Below are 14826 nucleotides of genomic sequence, written 5' to 3' on the forward strand. Positions count from 1 at the left end.
TGGCAGTCATTGTTCTAGGTTCTGGGTTACAGCAGTAAATAAACAAAAAACTTTGCCCTCATAGAGCTTACATTCTAATGGTGAGGAAATGTAATAAACAAAATAAGTAAAAAGGAGTAAGGCTTAGAGTTCATCTCCTGCATGGCCTCTCATCATTAAAATTTTTTTTTTTTTTTTTTTTTTTTTTTTTGAGACAGAGTCTTCCTCTTGTTGCCCAGGCTGGAGTGCAGTGGCGTGATCTTGGCTCACTGCAACCTCTCTGCCTCCTGGTTTCAAGCGATTCTCCTGCCTCAGCCTCCCGAGTATCTGGGATTACAGGCACCCACCACCATGCCCAGCTAATTTTTATATTTTTAGTGGAGACAGGGTTTCACCATGTTGGCTAGGCTGGTCTCGAACTCCTGACCTCGTGATCTGCCCACCTTGGCCTCTCAAAGTGCTGGGATTACAGGCGTGAGCCACCACGCCCGGCCCGAATTTTTAATTCTAAATTTTCAAAGCGTGTGTATCAGCTTTTTTCTGGACTAGAAGAGAGAGGGTGACAATGTAAACGAGTCTTCATGTTAGGAAAGTCAGCTCAGGATGGGGCTTCTAAAATAATATGCAACTGAATTACCCATTCACATCTTGTAAAATGCAGATTCAGATGGGTCTGGGCAAGAGCCCGATGCAAGCTCACATAGGACACCGGTGCTGCTGGGCTGCAGTTGCAGACCATGTTTTTGAGTGTCACGAGTTTAGGAGTCAGGCTGTTAAGGATGGAGCAGCCCCAAGAGCAGGAATTCTTAGCCAGGTCCTGCCCTCCTCATGATTCCTTGCGGCAGGTCTGCGCTTCCACCTAGGAGCGCTGTAGATGGTTTTCAGGGTACCCTTTTGTATCATGTCACCCAGTCTCCATAGCAACTCTGTCAGGTGAGGAAACGGCACCCTAGAGAGGTTAAGGGCAGTCACAGAGCCTGTGGAGGCAAAGCTGGGAGTTGACTCCCATCCCTGTCTGGAGGGCTTGGCCGGGCCCTAGGGCTCTGCATGAAGGATGAGGGGGATGCCTTTGGGCAAGTCCTGTGAGGCCTGGGAAGAGGCCAGCTCAGCAGTAAGTGTCTTTGAGAGTCATCTATAACCAGGCATTTATGGGGCTCAGAGGCCCTTTAATCTAAACAGGCCTAGCTACTCTGGCCAGTGGCTTGGGGGTAGGCTTCTGGTTTACCTCTTTAGTTCTCTGCTGTGGTATGAATTTCAAAAGCAGTAGTGAGGGCAGCTGTCAGAAATGTTCAGCCCTCCCAGGTGGCTCTTCATAGCCCAGATTAACACAGGCAGGGGAGAGGGATGTCAGGAAAAAGGATTATGCCCTTCCTGCAGGCTGGGAGTCACGAGGAGTTGTTCATTCTCATTCCATAGGATCTCTTGGAAAGATTGCCACAGGGAGAATGAACGTAGACAGCTATTTCCTTATGTAAAGTTGGGAGATGTCAATAGAGAGAGGTTATTCGGCCAGTCAAAACACACTCAGCCCACTCGTCCTCTAAATATTTAACCATCTAGAATGGCAAACACTGCTTTACAGCATGTAATGAATTATGTACTGAGATGTGGAGCTGCTTTATGATGGTGTGAGACTCCATCTCAAAAAAAAAAAAAAAGAAAAAGAAGCAATGAAACTTGAAGATCTGAGTTTTCTCTCTCTCCTAGTCTGTCCCCATTAGTGCATCACGATTACAGCCTTTTGATTTTCATAGTTAATTGCTGCTTTATCATGGGCCTAAAATAACAAAGACAACAACTGGAGATTTCCTTGGTGGAAAAGAAAGTGCCAACGAGAGTTCTGTAGGCAGACACATTCCTTCAGGGAAGGCAAAGGCGAAAGCCAAGGCAAGCCAATATGTTTCCCCTGGGGAATTCTGCTCATGCTATTAAGTGTGGAGTGTCTGCAATAGACTTGATGGCCAAGACTCAGAAAGGCTATCTAGCAATAAGGACAGAGGGTGAGGTGCCAAGAGCAGAATTTTCCAAAACTAGAGCCAAGATCAATTGTAACAATGGCCAAGGGAGGCAGTTGGCTTCTCAGAAGATGAAAACAGACAAAGCCTCTAAAAACAAGGGAGGATGATAAAAGTGTAGGTTAGTTCAGGATCTATAGCAGATAGGAAACCCAATAGAGTATTGGTCACTAAGTGGCCAAGCAAGATTCTAGAAAATAGAAGGCAAGGCATTGATGAAGGAAATTTGCTCTCAAGATTTTCTCACCAACTACCCCCCAACTCCACCCCTAACTTGCTTTCTTAGGAAAGGAGGGTTGTACCAGAAAACAAGTCAGCCTTGGCTCTAATCAGATGCCGGAGAAGGGAGAAAACAAATGAGAATGGACATGTCTTACGCACAGAAACCAAACCAACTTGAGATCCTGATGGGTCTCCCCCAAATCCTGGGTCTGCCCCCTACCCAGGGATCGGCTGTGTGGGGGGACCCCCACCTGACGCAGGCCGAGATGAGAACAAGATAGCAACCGGCTAAGCCCCACTCAGAACAATCTACCTTGCTGTGCTCTCCTGAAAGTTAAAAAGGCAGAAAACTAGTTTTATCTGTAAGAAAATGTTTATTCTTTTGAACCCCACAGGAAAAAAAAAAAAGAATGCAGCCAAGACCAGTATTTAACGAAGTGTCCCAAAAGGCAGCAAAATGGGGGAAACCTCAACACAAAGTCAGTGACAATTTTCCATGTTTTTGCACAAAGAAGAGAAAATCTATGACAATTCTGAGTAACACTTTCATGGTGACAATTACACAAGATGATTCAAAAATGCAAAATGGCAGCAACATGCACACCTGGCTAAAGCTAGAAGTATTTTTTTTAATCTCAAAATAAGATCTGTGATTTAAAGGATGATTCTTTTTAATACTTCTATTTTACTGACTTGCTTGTCCTACTTAATTTGCTTTAAATGAGACGTACATGCCAATTAACAGGAAATTTTAGAAGAACTATGTCCTTCCAGAATCCATGGCAAGGATGCAAAACCAATTTATTTGGTTTCTTAATTTTTCCTAGTTTCCAAATACAATTTCGCATTGCCCCCACCCGGTCCCTCCCGCCACCCCCACCCTGATTCTTAAACACTTCCAAAAGTTGCCTGTGCAAACACTTTTCTACCCATGTATAATACACATTTGAAACTGAAATCTTTGTGCAGAGTTTTGAGTTTAAGAGTCTTAAAAAAAAAAAAACCCTCCTTGGCACAAGAGCTGAGGAATAGTCAAGCTTCTTTTAAATCATCAAACACAAAATGATGAAAAGTGGAGAAAGCACAGTTAAATGAAATGAAAAAAAAAAAAAAAAACCTAGACCCGCAGCTTTTATTAGCCATCGTTACAGTCTCTCGTCCACAAACACTGCCCGGCTCCCTTCCCAGGGCACTTTACTGGAGGCAAGTGCAAAACACTGTGGTGCTTTCTATTCAAAGAAACAGAAGATGTAGCTGTGGTGGTAACGGACAGCCCAGCTACCCACCAGTTTTACAGCAGGATCCGCAGTGAGCTTGATACAGATAGAGGATAGATGACGGTAAAGGGGGAAAAGAGTTTAAAATTATCAAGTTTCCTCTTGAAATGTCTTTTCCCAAGGCACTGTGAAGAAGACTGCTGCTAGCAATTTTCTAGGACTAAACACACCGATGGGAATATAAATATTTCAAACACAACCCCTGTTACATTCTTACAGCTAGTTTCATCACTTAGGTCTCTTCTTAGCTTAAATGATGCTCCTTGAATCTGTTTGGTCCTTGGAGGGGCAATCCATTTTTGTTTTCTGTAATATTGACAATCACCTTCTTTAATGCAGCTATAACATCAAAGCTCTGTTAGGTTATTTAACCCTTCACTCTTAAACTAAAAGTTTTCATTATCATCTCACGTGAATCCAATGTGCAGGTTTTGCTTGCTTATTTAAGAATAAAACAAAACAAACATAAAGGGTTGAAAAACAAAAACTCTGCTTTTTTTTTCTTCAAGAGGAAACTATGTAAGAATACATAAAAGGCAAAGTTGGCTACTTGAAATCCAAGAATGGTTTTAATGTGTTGGCCGAGAAAAATAAACTGTAAAGTTCTGTGAGGTCTTCTAAAAATTTACAAGAAAAACTGATGGGCAGTTCTAATCAGACTTGGATGTTATCTTTTCCCCCCTTTTTAAAAATGACAACAGATACAGTGCCACAAAATACAATAGAAACTGTTTTTTTATCTTGACTGCCAGAGACGCTCCTTTGCAATGCCTTCCGGTAACCAAATTTTTGGGCACAACACACAGCTGGCCTTCATTTCTTCAGGGGCTGGTAAACAGAGGCATTGGGGTCAAGTCCAGAGGGGCTGGTCTCCACAAATTTGGAAGAGTAGTGGGGGGAAACAGGGCTCAGGGGGCTGGTGGCGGCACTGTATGTTATGCTGGGCATGACGGCCATGACTTCGGCTATCTTCTGTTTTAGGTCCTTGATTTCCTGATCTTTCTGAAGGATTTGTCCTGTAAGATCAAAGACCCACCATTAGTGAAAAGGGAGGCCTCACCCAACACAATGTCCCCAGGGGCCAATCCCTAAGTAGATTCGGTTCAGTGTGAACAGCTCCAGGTTCAGTGATTTATAAGAGCAGGCAAACTTGTCCTGTAATGGGACACAGTAAATATTTTAGGTGTCGTGGGCCATATACAGTGTACTTACTATCTTTGTCATCTTTTCTTCCCAGCCATGGAAAAATGTAAAAACCATTCTTCATCGGCAGGCAGTACAGGCATAGGTGGCAGGCCAGATTTGGCCCATGGGCCACAGTTTACTGATTCTTGGCTTAGAGCTAAGAAGGGATTCTGTTCATATAGGTGTGGTTGATGTAAAGAAGTCAGTTTCCAGGAACCACGTTTTGAACATGGCAGTCAGCTATGACAGCGTAAGAGGGCTGGCGATTTTGAACTCTGGCTCCACCTCTTGAGCTGGAATTTTTTTGAGAGGACAGACTATCTCTGAGTGTCAGACCAAGGAATACAGCATAACCAAGGCCTCAGACTCAGTCACAGTAATACGCTTCTGCCACCAGGTTCTCTGACAAAACAGAGGAAGCTCTGTGGCTGCTGTACTGGGAGGAACGCTAGTGTGACCCACATCACTTGCCCTTGCTTTAGCAACATCACCCTATTTAGCCTTCCAGCACACTTGCCCTCACTACGCTTCAGTTTCTTGATCCAGTCAGCTCCTGCCTACCTCGGGCCACTTCCTATCCTGTGTGTCTCCTGCTTTCTTTGTGAAGCTAGCTAAATCTTGAGGATTCTGTTTCTACTTCCTCAGCAAAACTTTCCCTGAGCCTCCTGTCTAAATTAGCTTCCTACAACTCCTAAATTCTTTTTTTTTTTTTTGAGATGGAGTTTTGCTCTTGTTGCCCAGGCTGAAGTGCAGTGGCGAGATCTCGGCTCACTGCAACCTCTGCCTCCTGGGTTCAAGCGATTCTCCCGCCTCAGCCTCCCGAGTAGCTGGGATTACAAGCATGCGCCACCACGCCTGGCTAATTTTGTATTTTTAGTAGAGACGGGGTTTCTCCATGTTGGTCAGGCTGGTCTCGAACTCCCAACCTCAGGTGATCTGCCCACCTCGGCCTCCCAAAGTGCTGGGATTACAGGTGTGAGCTACCGTGCCCGGTCTAACTCCTAGATTCTTAACACACCCTCAACTTCCCTTTCTGTCACTTATAATGACAAAAACTAACACATAGGGCTTCATATATGCCAGGCATGCTAAATGCTTATGTATACTAACTCATTTCTTTCTTACGACAACCCCATGATGGGGGAATTATTATTATCCATTTTATAGATGAGGAAACTGAGGCATAGAGAAGTTGAGTGACTTGCTCAAGGTATACAGCTAGTGACAGAGCCAGGATTCAATTCCCTGCAGTCTGTTTCAAATGTACACTCCTACCTACAGCATTCTTCAATCTCTGGCAACTATTCATTTGGTGATTATCCGTGTCCATCATCTCTCTGCTGGACCATGAGTTCCATGAGGGCAGACACTGTGTCTACCCTTTTTTTTTTCCATTGTTAGCTCCCTATTGCCCAGTCCAGTAAAAGCTGGAGTTCTACAAGTTGTGTATCTTGCTCAAAGTCATTTAGTTATCAAAAGGTAGGGCAGGATTTAAACCCAGGACCACTTTGTTCCAAAGCCTCACATGACTTTCATCATTCTATGTAGCTTCCTGGTCTTCTAGGGAGACCAGAAGAAAGACATGGTTGGTATATGTAAAAGCACTTAGAACACTTAGGAGTAGTCTTTCAGAAACTTAAATGCTGGCCAGGTGTGGTGGCTAATGCCTGTAATCCCAACACTTTGGGAGACCACGGTGGGTGGACTGCTTGAGCCCAGGAGTTCGAGACCAGCCTGGGCAACATGACAAAACCCTGTCTCTACAAAAAATACAAAAATTAGCCAGACTTGGTGGTTCACACCTGTAATCCTAGCTACTCAGAAGGCTGACGCAGGAGGGTCACGTGAGCCCAGAAGGCGGAGGTTGTAGTGAGGCAAGATTGTGCCACTCTACTCCAGCCTGGGTGACAGAGACCCTGTCTCAAAAAGAAAAAGAAAAAGAAAAAAAAAAGCCCACAAAAATGCTTAAAAAAGAAAAAGGTTGCATTTGAGTTGCATTTATTTTAAGATTGCTCATGGGTCCTATAGAAGACAATAATCTATTTGGAATATAAGAAAGCTTGGCGGTATATTTTTTAAAAGGATGTAGTAGAGATGAAAGCCATTTTGGTTTTGTTTTGTTCATTTTTTTTGAGATGGAGTCTTGCTCTGTCGCCAGGCTGGAGTGCAGTGGCGTGATCGCTACTCACTGCAACCTCCACTTTCAGGGTTCAAGCAATTCTCCTGCCTCAGCCTCCCTAGTAGCTGGGGTTACAGGCGTGTGCCATCACACCTAGCAAATTTTTGTATTTTTAGTAGAGACGGGGTTTCACCATGTTGGCCAGGATGGTCTCGATCTCTTGACCTTGTGATCCGCCCGCCTTGGCCTCCCAAAGTGCTGGGATTACAGGTGTGAGCCACCGCGCCTGGCCTGAAAGTCATTTTGGAACCAGGATGTATCAAATGATAGTAGGAAGGAGAAAAGCAACAAGAGGTTTGATTTAAATTACAAAGTTGGGTTCTTATTAGAATATCCTGAGCACAACCCTGTAGGGAGGGAGTGGGGAAGGCAGCAGTGAGAGCAGTAGAAAGGAACTGCCCCCCTCACTTCCTTCATGTCCCCTAAGCTTCAAGGAAGCATCAAATATCCACCTTCTCTTTGAACAAAATAAGCCTCAGATGAATAAAATACCTAAAAGCATCTGATATATGAGCCACTGTATCTTTTTCCCTGCTGATTTAAGTTTGATTTCTTTAATCAGTAACAGGAAAACATACCCAGTGCTTTGGAAAAAGTTCTTTTGGCTTCTTTGTCACTTTATGAGGATTTCTGGGCTGACAGCAGAGCACACAGTCTGAGCTGGGAAGCCAAGCTCCTCTGGCTACTCAGGCCAGGTGCTGCTTCACGCCAGGGGGAATCTTTTCCAAGTTTGCAAAACCAAGTAAACAGGGTTGAAGCACTGAGGGGTGGCCACTCCTCAGGGAACTAAGCCAGGTAGGCAAATAAAGTCAGTGTAAGGTCAGAAGCTCGGCTTCAAAGCAGGATTCCTGGGAACCTTCTTAAATGCCTTTCCTCGAGTCCACAGATTAAAGCAGTGTGATTCTCAAACTCCTTCTCTTGCTCAGCCACCTGTGCCATCCCAAGGCACTCCTGCGCTTCACTAACTTTTCACAACTTCTAAATCCAACCCCTTACTCCCAGGGGTTTGGGCCTCCGTCTTTGGTTTAGGCCCAAAGTTCCCACTGACTGAGGAATATTTCCTACTTGGGTTTCTGGGGAGTACCTTCAAATCAAAACATCCAAAACCAAACTTATTCTTCCTTCACTCCTTGTATCTGTTCTGCTCTCCCTTCCTTGGTTCCAACAACTTTGTCCTTCCAGAACTCTCAGGCACCTCCACTCTCCACTCACCTGTCTGGCCCGTCCGCCCTCCCCATACTTATCATCTCTTAGATAGAGGACAGTGGTAGCTTCCTCACAGTCTGTTTCCACTCAGTCTCACCCCTTCCATCGGTCTTTCACATGCTATAGGAGGGAGATTTCCCGCTTAACAGTCTGAACACGTCCCCTCTTTCTTCCTTCAGGAAGATCTAGGGAATACCCTCTCTAGTATGGCTTCATTCATGGTCCCCTACCCTCCCACTCTTTCCTTCCCTGCCCCCAGCTTAAGGCTGCCGGACTGCTCACCTGAACATCCCGGCACCTTCTTTCCTTTGCTTATACTACTTCCTCAGGCAACATGTTTTTCCCTGGCATTCTCTGCTCTTGAAATTCATCATCAAAGCCCACTCAATGCCCCCTCCTTCACGAGGCCTTCCCTGATCTTCCTCTGGCCTTTCTAGCCCCCTGCCTCTACCTCATGCCTCTACTTTTTTGCTGGGCTCACCCTAGGTCAGCAATTCTCAAAGTACAGTCAGGGTCCACAGGCTCAAAACTACCTTCATAATAGTACTGAGACATTACTTCCCTTCTTCATGCTCATTCTGTCAAAAGTGTAAGTGGAGTCCTCTAGAAATTAGGTGGAGTGTGAAATCACAACAGAATGAATGTAGAAACAGAGATAAGAAACTATCTGGCCGGGCACGGTGGCTCACGCCTGTAATCCCAGTACTTTGGGAGGCCGAGGCGGGCAGATCACGAGGTCAGGAGATCGAGACCATCCTAGCTAACATGGTGAAACCCCATCTCTACTAAAAATACAAAAAATTAGCCGGGTGTGGTGGCGGGCGCCGTAGTCCCAGCTACTCGGGAGGCTGAGGCAGGAGAATGGCGTGAACCCGGGAGCTGGAGCTTGCAGTGCACCGAGATCGTGCCACTGCACTCCAGCCTGGGTGACAGAGCAAGACTCCATCTCAAAAAAAAAAAAAAAAAAAAAAGAATCAAACTATCTTCTGTTAAGTCAGACATTAAAGAGATCTGCTAAATGTAAAATAATGCCACTTTTTTCAGGAATTTTTTTTTGTTTTGGAAAATAGAGTTTCAAATTAAAAAGTTATTTATATTAACATGTAATATGTTTGTATGTTATTTTAAAATGAATAATAAATTAATTTGGCTGAGCACAGTGGCTCATGCCTGCAATCCCAACACTTTGGGAGGCTGAGATGGGAGGATCTCTTGAGCCCAGGAGTTCGAGGTCAGCCTGGGCAACAAAGTGAGACCTCGTCTCTAGAAAAAAAACAGAAAAAAAAAAATTAGCTGGGCATGGTGGCACATGCCTATAGTCATAGCTACTAGGGAGAGGCTGAGGTGGGAGGATCACTTGAACCCAGAAGGTCGAGGCTGCAGTGAGTTGAGACTGTGCCACTGCACTCCAGCCTGGGTGACAGAGCAAGACCCTGTCTTGAAAATAAATAAATAAATGTTTTAAGTTTTAATTTCTAGTAGGTAAATATTGATAGATATAATCCACTTGAAATAAACCTCTTTGGGGTAATAATTTTAAGAGTGTAAAGGGGTCCCTAAGACAAAAGTTCACATACCATGTTGTATTCATGTTTGTCTCCCCCAGAGCTTCTAGGACAATGCTTTGCACAGACTGTGACTACTCTGTCAGTCCCTGTTGAAATATTCTTTATTTTAGAGACAAGGTCTCGCTATGTTCCCCAGGCTAGTCTCAAATTTCTGGGCTCAAGTGATCCTCCTGCCCTAGCCTCCTGAGCAGCTGGGACTATGGGCAGGCACTGACACAAACCACCATGCCTTGCTTGAAATATTCTTCTCTTTCCACTAAGTCAACCATTTGAAAATTCTTTTCAGTACTCTATTTTATGCAGTACTCTATTTAGTACTCTATAGAGTACTCTATTTTTTCAGTACTATACTCAATTTAGTACTCTGGTTGGATAGCTAATCAATTTCTTGGACAAAAATCCAAATTTATTTTTCTCAGGTCATGCCATGCCTCTGTTCAGAAGCCTTCCAGTGCTCCCCTATGGCACTCACGGTAAAACCCTAAGTTCTTTCCATGGGCCTCAAGTCCCATACAGTCTGACTGCTGTTACTCCTGTCTGCTCTGACAACTCTCCCCGTTATCACACAGGCTACAACCCCCACCCTCTGCCTGCAGAGTACCCACGCTCCCCCTGCCGGGCTTTTCACTTGCTGCCCCCTCCCCGGAAGTGCTTTCCTCCAGCTCTTTACACGGCTCACTCCTGCTCTCTTCCTTTGGGTCTCTGCTCAAATACTACCTACTCAAGGATTTTCCATGATTGCCCTGTTAAAAAGGGAGACCCCTGCCACATACGTTCTGTCTCGCCATGGCTTTATTTCCATCATTGCACCTACTGCCACCTGACATACTCCCTGCTGGCTTGTTCATCACCTGTCATCGCCAGGGCTGTATTTTCAAGTAATCTTATGGTGCTTGGCACAAAGTAGGTCTCAGTAAATATCAGCCAAGTAGATAACCATGGCCTACTCTCCAGACTCTCACCTGCAGCTCCCTCATTTGTATCCTCTGCTTCAGCCAAGCAGGCTGGCTGCAGCTTGGAACACATCAAGCCCCACTAGCTCCCAGCCCTTGCCTAAGCTGTTTCTTCTGTGTGGACCCCTCTACCCCTCACCCTCCATCACACTGCTGCTTCACTGGGCCAACTCCTCATCATTCAGGCCCACCTCAGACATCAGCTCCCCTGGGGAGAGGCCCTCTCCAATTCCCCAGACTAGTTTCGTCCCTGACTCTTTCTATGTTCCCTCAGGCCCCGTATATACTTATACCTAAGCACCTTTTGATGCCTCTGCAGTTCTCTACTTCTTCAACAACACTGTGAGCTCCTTGAATGTAGAAATCATACTATTCTCTGTATGCCCTGCTCTTGACATGTTCTCATCTCAAAATATGTCTGCAAATGAATTAATGTGATGGTTCCTATATTTCAATGTTGGGCACTTACCAAGACTCTTGAAGAGAAAACTGAAATGCCCCTTGGTTGAGAGCTCTCAGGAGAGGTCTGGCCTGTGCATCCCTGTGCATTATCAGTCACACCACCTCACCAGGGGCCCACGTTCTCCTACCTTGGGCAATCTCGAGCTGCCGCTTTGCATCGCCCAGTGCGGAGAACAGGTCCAGCTTAATTCTCGTCTCTGCGCTTAAGCTGTTCTCCAGGTGCTGTGTTTTGTCTTGCATGGCTGAGAGGGCTGACATTAACACCTCAGTGTCCTTCTCATTTTCCTTATATTTCCGAAGCTCCTATCAATATCATCAAAACAGCAATGCTACAAGGTAGTTTTGGCATCGATGTCTATAAATTAGCCTGAAATCACAAATTAAATCCCACTATTCTTGGTCTGGCCACTAGAACACAAAATCTGGTGTTTCATGGGTTTAGGCAAGTGCTAAATGTGTTTATATGGCAATACGCACATACAAAAACATTTAGAAGATAATCATTTGACTGTGCTGGGCATGTGTCTAGAAAACAATGGAATCTGCTTCCAAATAAAACACTTTTCTTATAAGCCTAATTCAGAACCATGGAAAACATTTTTCCTTGCTGGCCACGTGCAAATTATCATAATGCTGTAATTGAACTTGCCAAAACTCAACCTGCATTAATAATTGTAAAAATGTTAATTATTTTGACAGGGCATACTGCAGAATAAGCCCACTTTAATGTAAACAATTAATACATACAGATATTTGAATTTTTCTTTTTAACAGAAAAATCCAAACTTATTACAGAGAATTTAGGAATATAGAAAAATTCAAAGAAAATGAAAATTACTCATAATACCAACACTAAAAAATTTAATATTTCTTTTAATCTTTTATGCATATGTGTATCTTTTAGCAGAAGTGAAATATTAAATGTACAGTTTTGTACATAGTCTTTTAAAAACTAAATGATTTCAACGATTGTTTGAAAATAAAATTTTTATTGGCTGTACAATATTCCTGAATGTTTACATACCAAAATTTAAATGACTCTCCCATTGTTAAGACTGTTTTCAATTTTTTTGCATTTTTATACCACTACGATGAACATCTCTGTACATCACTCATTGGTGAGATTTTAAAATTGTTTACCTTAGGCTGGATTCCTAAAAAAGGTAAATACTTAAAAAGTGCAAGACCTTTTCCAGAAAGTTACATTTCTACCAGCAATGTATGAGGCCTATTTTGTTGCATCCTCACCATGATTGATATTCTCATTTAAAAATCATCTGCTAATTTCATAGGAGAAAAATGATATCTACTTTTAATCTGCATGTCTTTGATGATTGGTGAGTTTATATTTTTATGATCTTATCAGTCACCTGTATTTCCTCTGAATTATTTGTTCACATCCTCAGCCTATTTTGCTATATATATGAGCTTTCCTTAGCAACTTTTATGAGCTACGGATATGTTGAGAATATTAATTCCTTATTTATAATGTTTGCTGCAATATTCGTACCTTCCCCAATCAATTTTTTCATTTATTATTATGATTTTTGCTTTGTGATTTTTTCCCATTGCTTGTATGTTTAGAAAATCTTTCCCTTGTTTCAAGGTCAAGTATATTTCCACCTAGTTTTTAAAAACTCATTTATTCTTTGTTTTTTCTGCCTTCAACTCTTCATCTGGAATTTCTTTATATGTGGCATGAGATGAGTTTCTAATTTTTTTTCTCCAGTTATTTAGCTATTCCAAAGCCTTTTACTGACTAATCGTTACCTTTCCCATCTATCTCTGATGCCACCTTTACTTTTTTTCGTATTTTTTTCGGTACTGTACTCCAGGCCATCATTCTAGTCCACTGACTTGACAGTAATTTTTCACTTGTCCCACCTGGCTCAAATTACTGTAACTTTACAATATATGACATTAGTTTAAATGACAAATATTTGGCTAAAGTATACACAGCCCATAAAACAGGCTATGTCCATAGCACTAGCACCTTTCCTATCATTCACTGCTATGAACAACAATCTGCAAGGCTCAGAGCCATGCAGGAGGGTCAATCCCCTGGCAATAGAAAGAGGGTTGGGGCTAAAAGGAGGTGTGTAAGTTTCAAAGGACACTAATCTGGCCTATAACCTGAAAAAGTTAAATGAATCTACAGCAAGTTAAATCCTGGTATAAAACATACCAAGGGATTGTCAACGTTTCTGGTTTGTATTAGAATCTGGCTACATTAATATGACTTGAAATGAGCTGGACAAGATTAGAACTTCAAATCTTTTTGTCACATAGAGATTTTTCAGATGCAATGAGATTTGATCTATATTAAAAGGCATCATCTCTACACTGCAACACAGAGCACAAGTTTAGCATAAAAGTGGAATTCAAATACAAGGGAAGTCTTTTGTTCCCCCCTTACCTGGACTTTTAGTTCTAGTTCTCTGATTTGGTCTTCTTTCACCTTCATGTCCATCGTGAGCTTCTTGCCCTCTGCTTCTAGTTCTCTGATCCGATTCCGTAAGGTTTCGGTGCATTCTCCCCTTTTGAAAAAGAAGAGAAGGAAATAAAGTGATTTAAAAGACTATAGGTTGGGGCTGGGCCCTGTGACTCAGGCCTGTAATCCCAGCACTTTGGGAGGCCGAGGCAGGTAGATTATTTGAGGTCAGGGGTTCGAGACCAACCTGACCAGCATGGTGAAACCCCGTCTCTACTAAAAATACAAAAGAAATTGGCTGGGCATGGTGGTACATGCCTGTAGTCCCAGCTAGTGGGGAGGCTGAGGCAGAAGAATTGCTTGAACCCAGGAGGTGGAGGTTGCAGCGAGTCCAGATCGTGCCACTGCACTCCAGCTTGGGCGTCAGAGTGAGACTCCATCTCAAAAATAAATAAATAAATAAATAAATAAAATTTTAACAAAGACTATAGGTTGGCTGAGTGCAGTGGCTCACGCCTGTGATCACAGCAATTTGGGAGGCCAAGGCAGGTGGATCACTTGAGGTCAGGAGTTCAAGACCAGCCTGGCCAACACAGTGAAACCCCCTCTCTATAAAAATTAGCTGGGTGTAGTGGCACACATCTGTAATCCCAGCTACTCGGGAGGCTGAGGCAGGAGAATTGCTTGTACCTGGGAGGCAGAGGCTGCACTGAGCTGAGATGGTGTCACAGCACTTTAGCCTGGGTGACAAAGTGAGACTCTGTCTCAAAAAAAAGAAAAAAAAAAAGACTATAGGTTTACTTGTATTGTGGGATTTATATTTCTTTTAATTTCTTTTATACTCCAGGGTCTGTCAGGTTTTAGCTTTTGGCTCAGTCTGCTCAGTTCTCTGTGTCCTTTGATAATTTCAATAATACTCTAAAATAACTGGGCTGGGCATGGTGGCTCATGCCCGTAATCCCAGCACTCCCAAGGCCAAGGTGGGAGGACTGCTTGAGCCCAGAGTCTGAGATCAGCCTGGGCAACACAGAGAGACCCTGTCTCTACAAAAAATTTAAAAAATAGCTGGGCATAGTAGCACATGCCTGTAGTCCCAGCTACTCAGGAGGCTGAGGCAAGAGGACAACTTGAGCCCAGGAGTTTCAGGTTATAGTAAGCTATGATTGCACCATTGCACTCCAGTCTGGGTGACAGAATGATATCCTGTCTCAAAATACATACATATATACAATAATTATTACTGAGTGTCTAGATGAGCCAGACACTAAGGTACTTTACCCATACTACCTTCTTCAATCCTTATAACAACCTAGGGTATATTTATCCCATTTTCCAGATAAGAAAACTGA

The 14826-nt window shown here is 43.3% G+C and overlaps 1 protein-coding gene across 3 annotated transcripts in view; it reads right to left on the minus strand.

The window, feature by feature from the left end:
- Positions 1–2570: 2570 nt before the first annotated feature.
- Positions 2571–14826, minus strand: part of MACO1 (macoilin 1) — a 69773-nt gene continuing 57517 nt past the window's right edge. For 2 of the 3 annotated variants that reach the window (XM_003809477.7, XM_034958487.3), the window contains 3 exons: positions 13463–13583; positions 11175–11349; positions 2571–4509 (listed from right to left, as the gene is read on the minus strand). In XM_003809477.7, coding sequence (XP_003809525.1) covers positions 4307–4509; positions 11175–11349; positions 13463–13583 — 499 coding nt within the window. In that variant the 3' untranslated portion in view covers positions 2571–4306. Of the gene's footprint in view, positions 4510–11173; positions 11414–13462; positions 13584–14826 lie in introns of those variants that run through there. The other variant, XM_063593949.1, reaches the window with a different exon arrangement.

The sequence above is a fragment of the Pan paniscus genome, chromosome 1, assembly GCF_029289425.2.
Source record: "Pan paniscus chromosome 1, NHGRI_mPanPan1-v2.0_pri, whole genome shotgun sequence".
Taxonomy (NCBI): domain Eukaryota; kingdom Metazoa; phylum Chordata; class Mammalia; order Primates; family Hominidae; genus Pan; species Pan paniscus.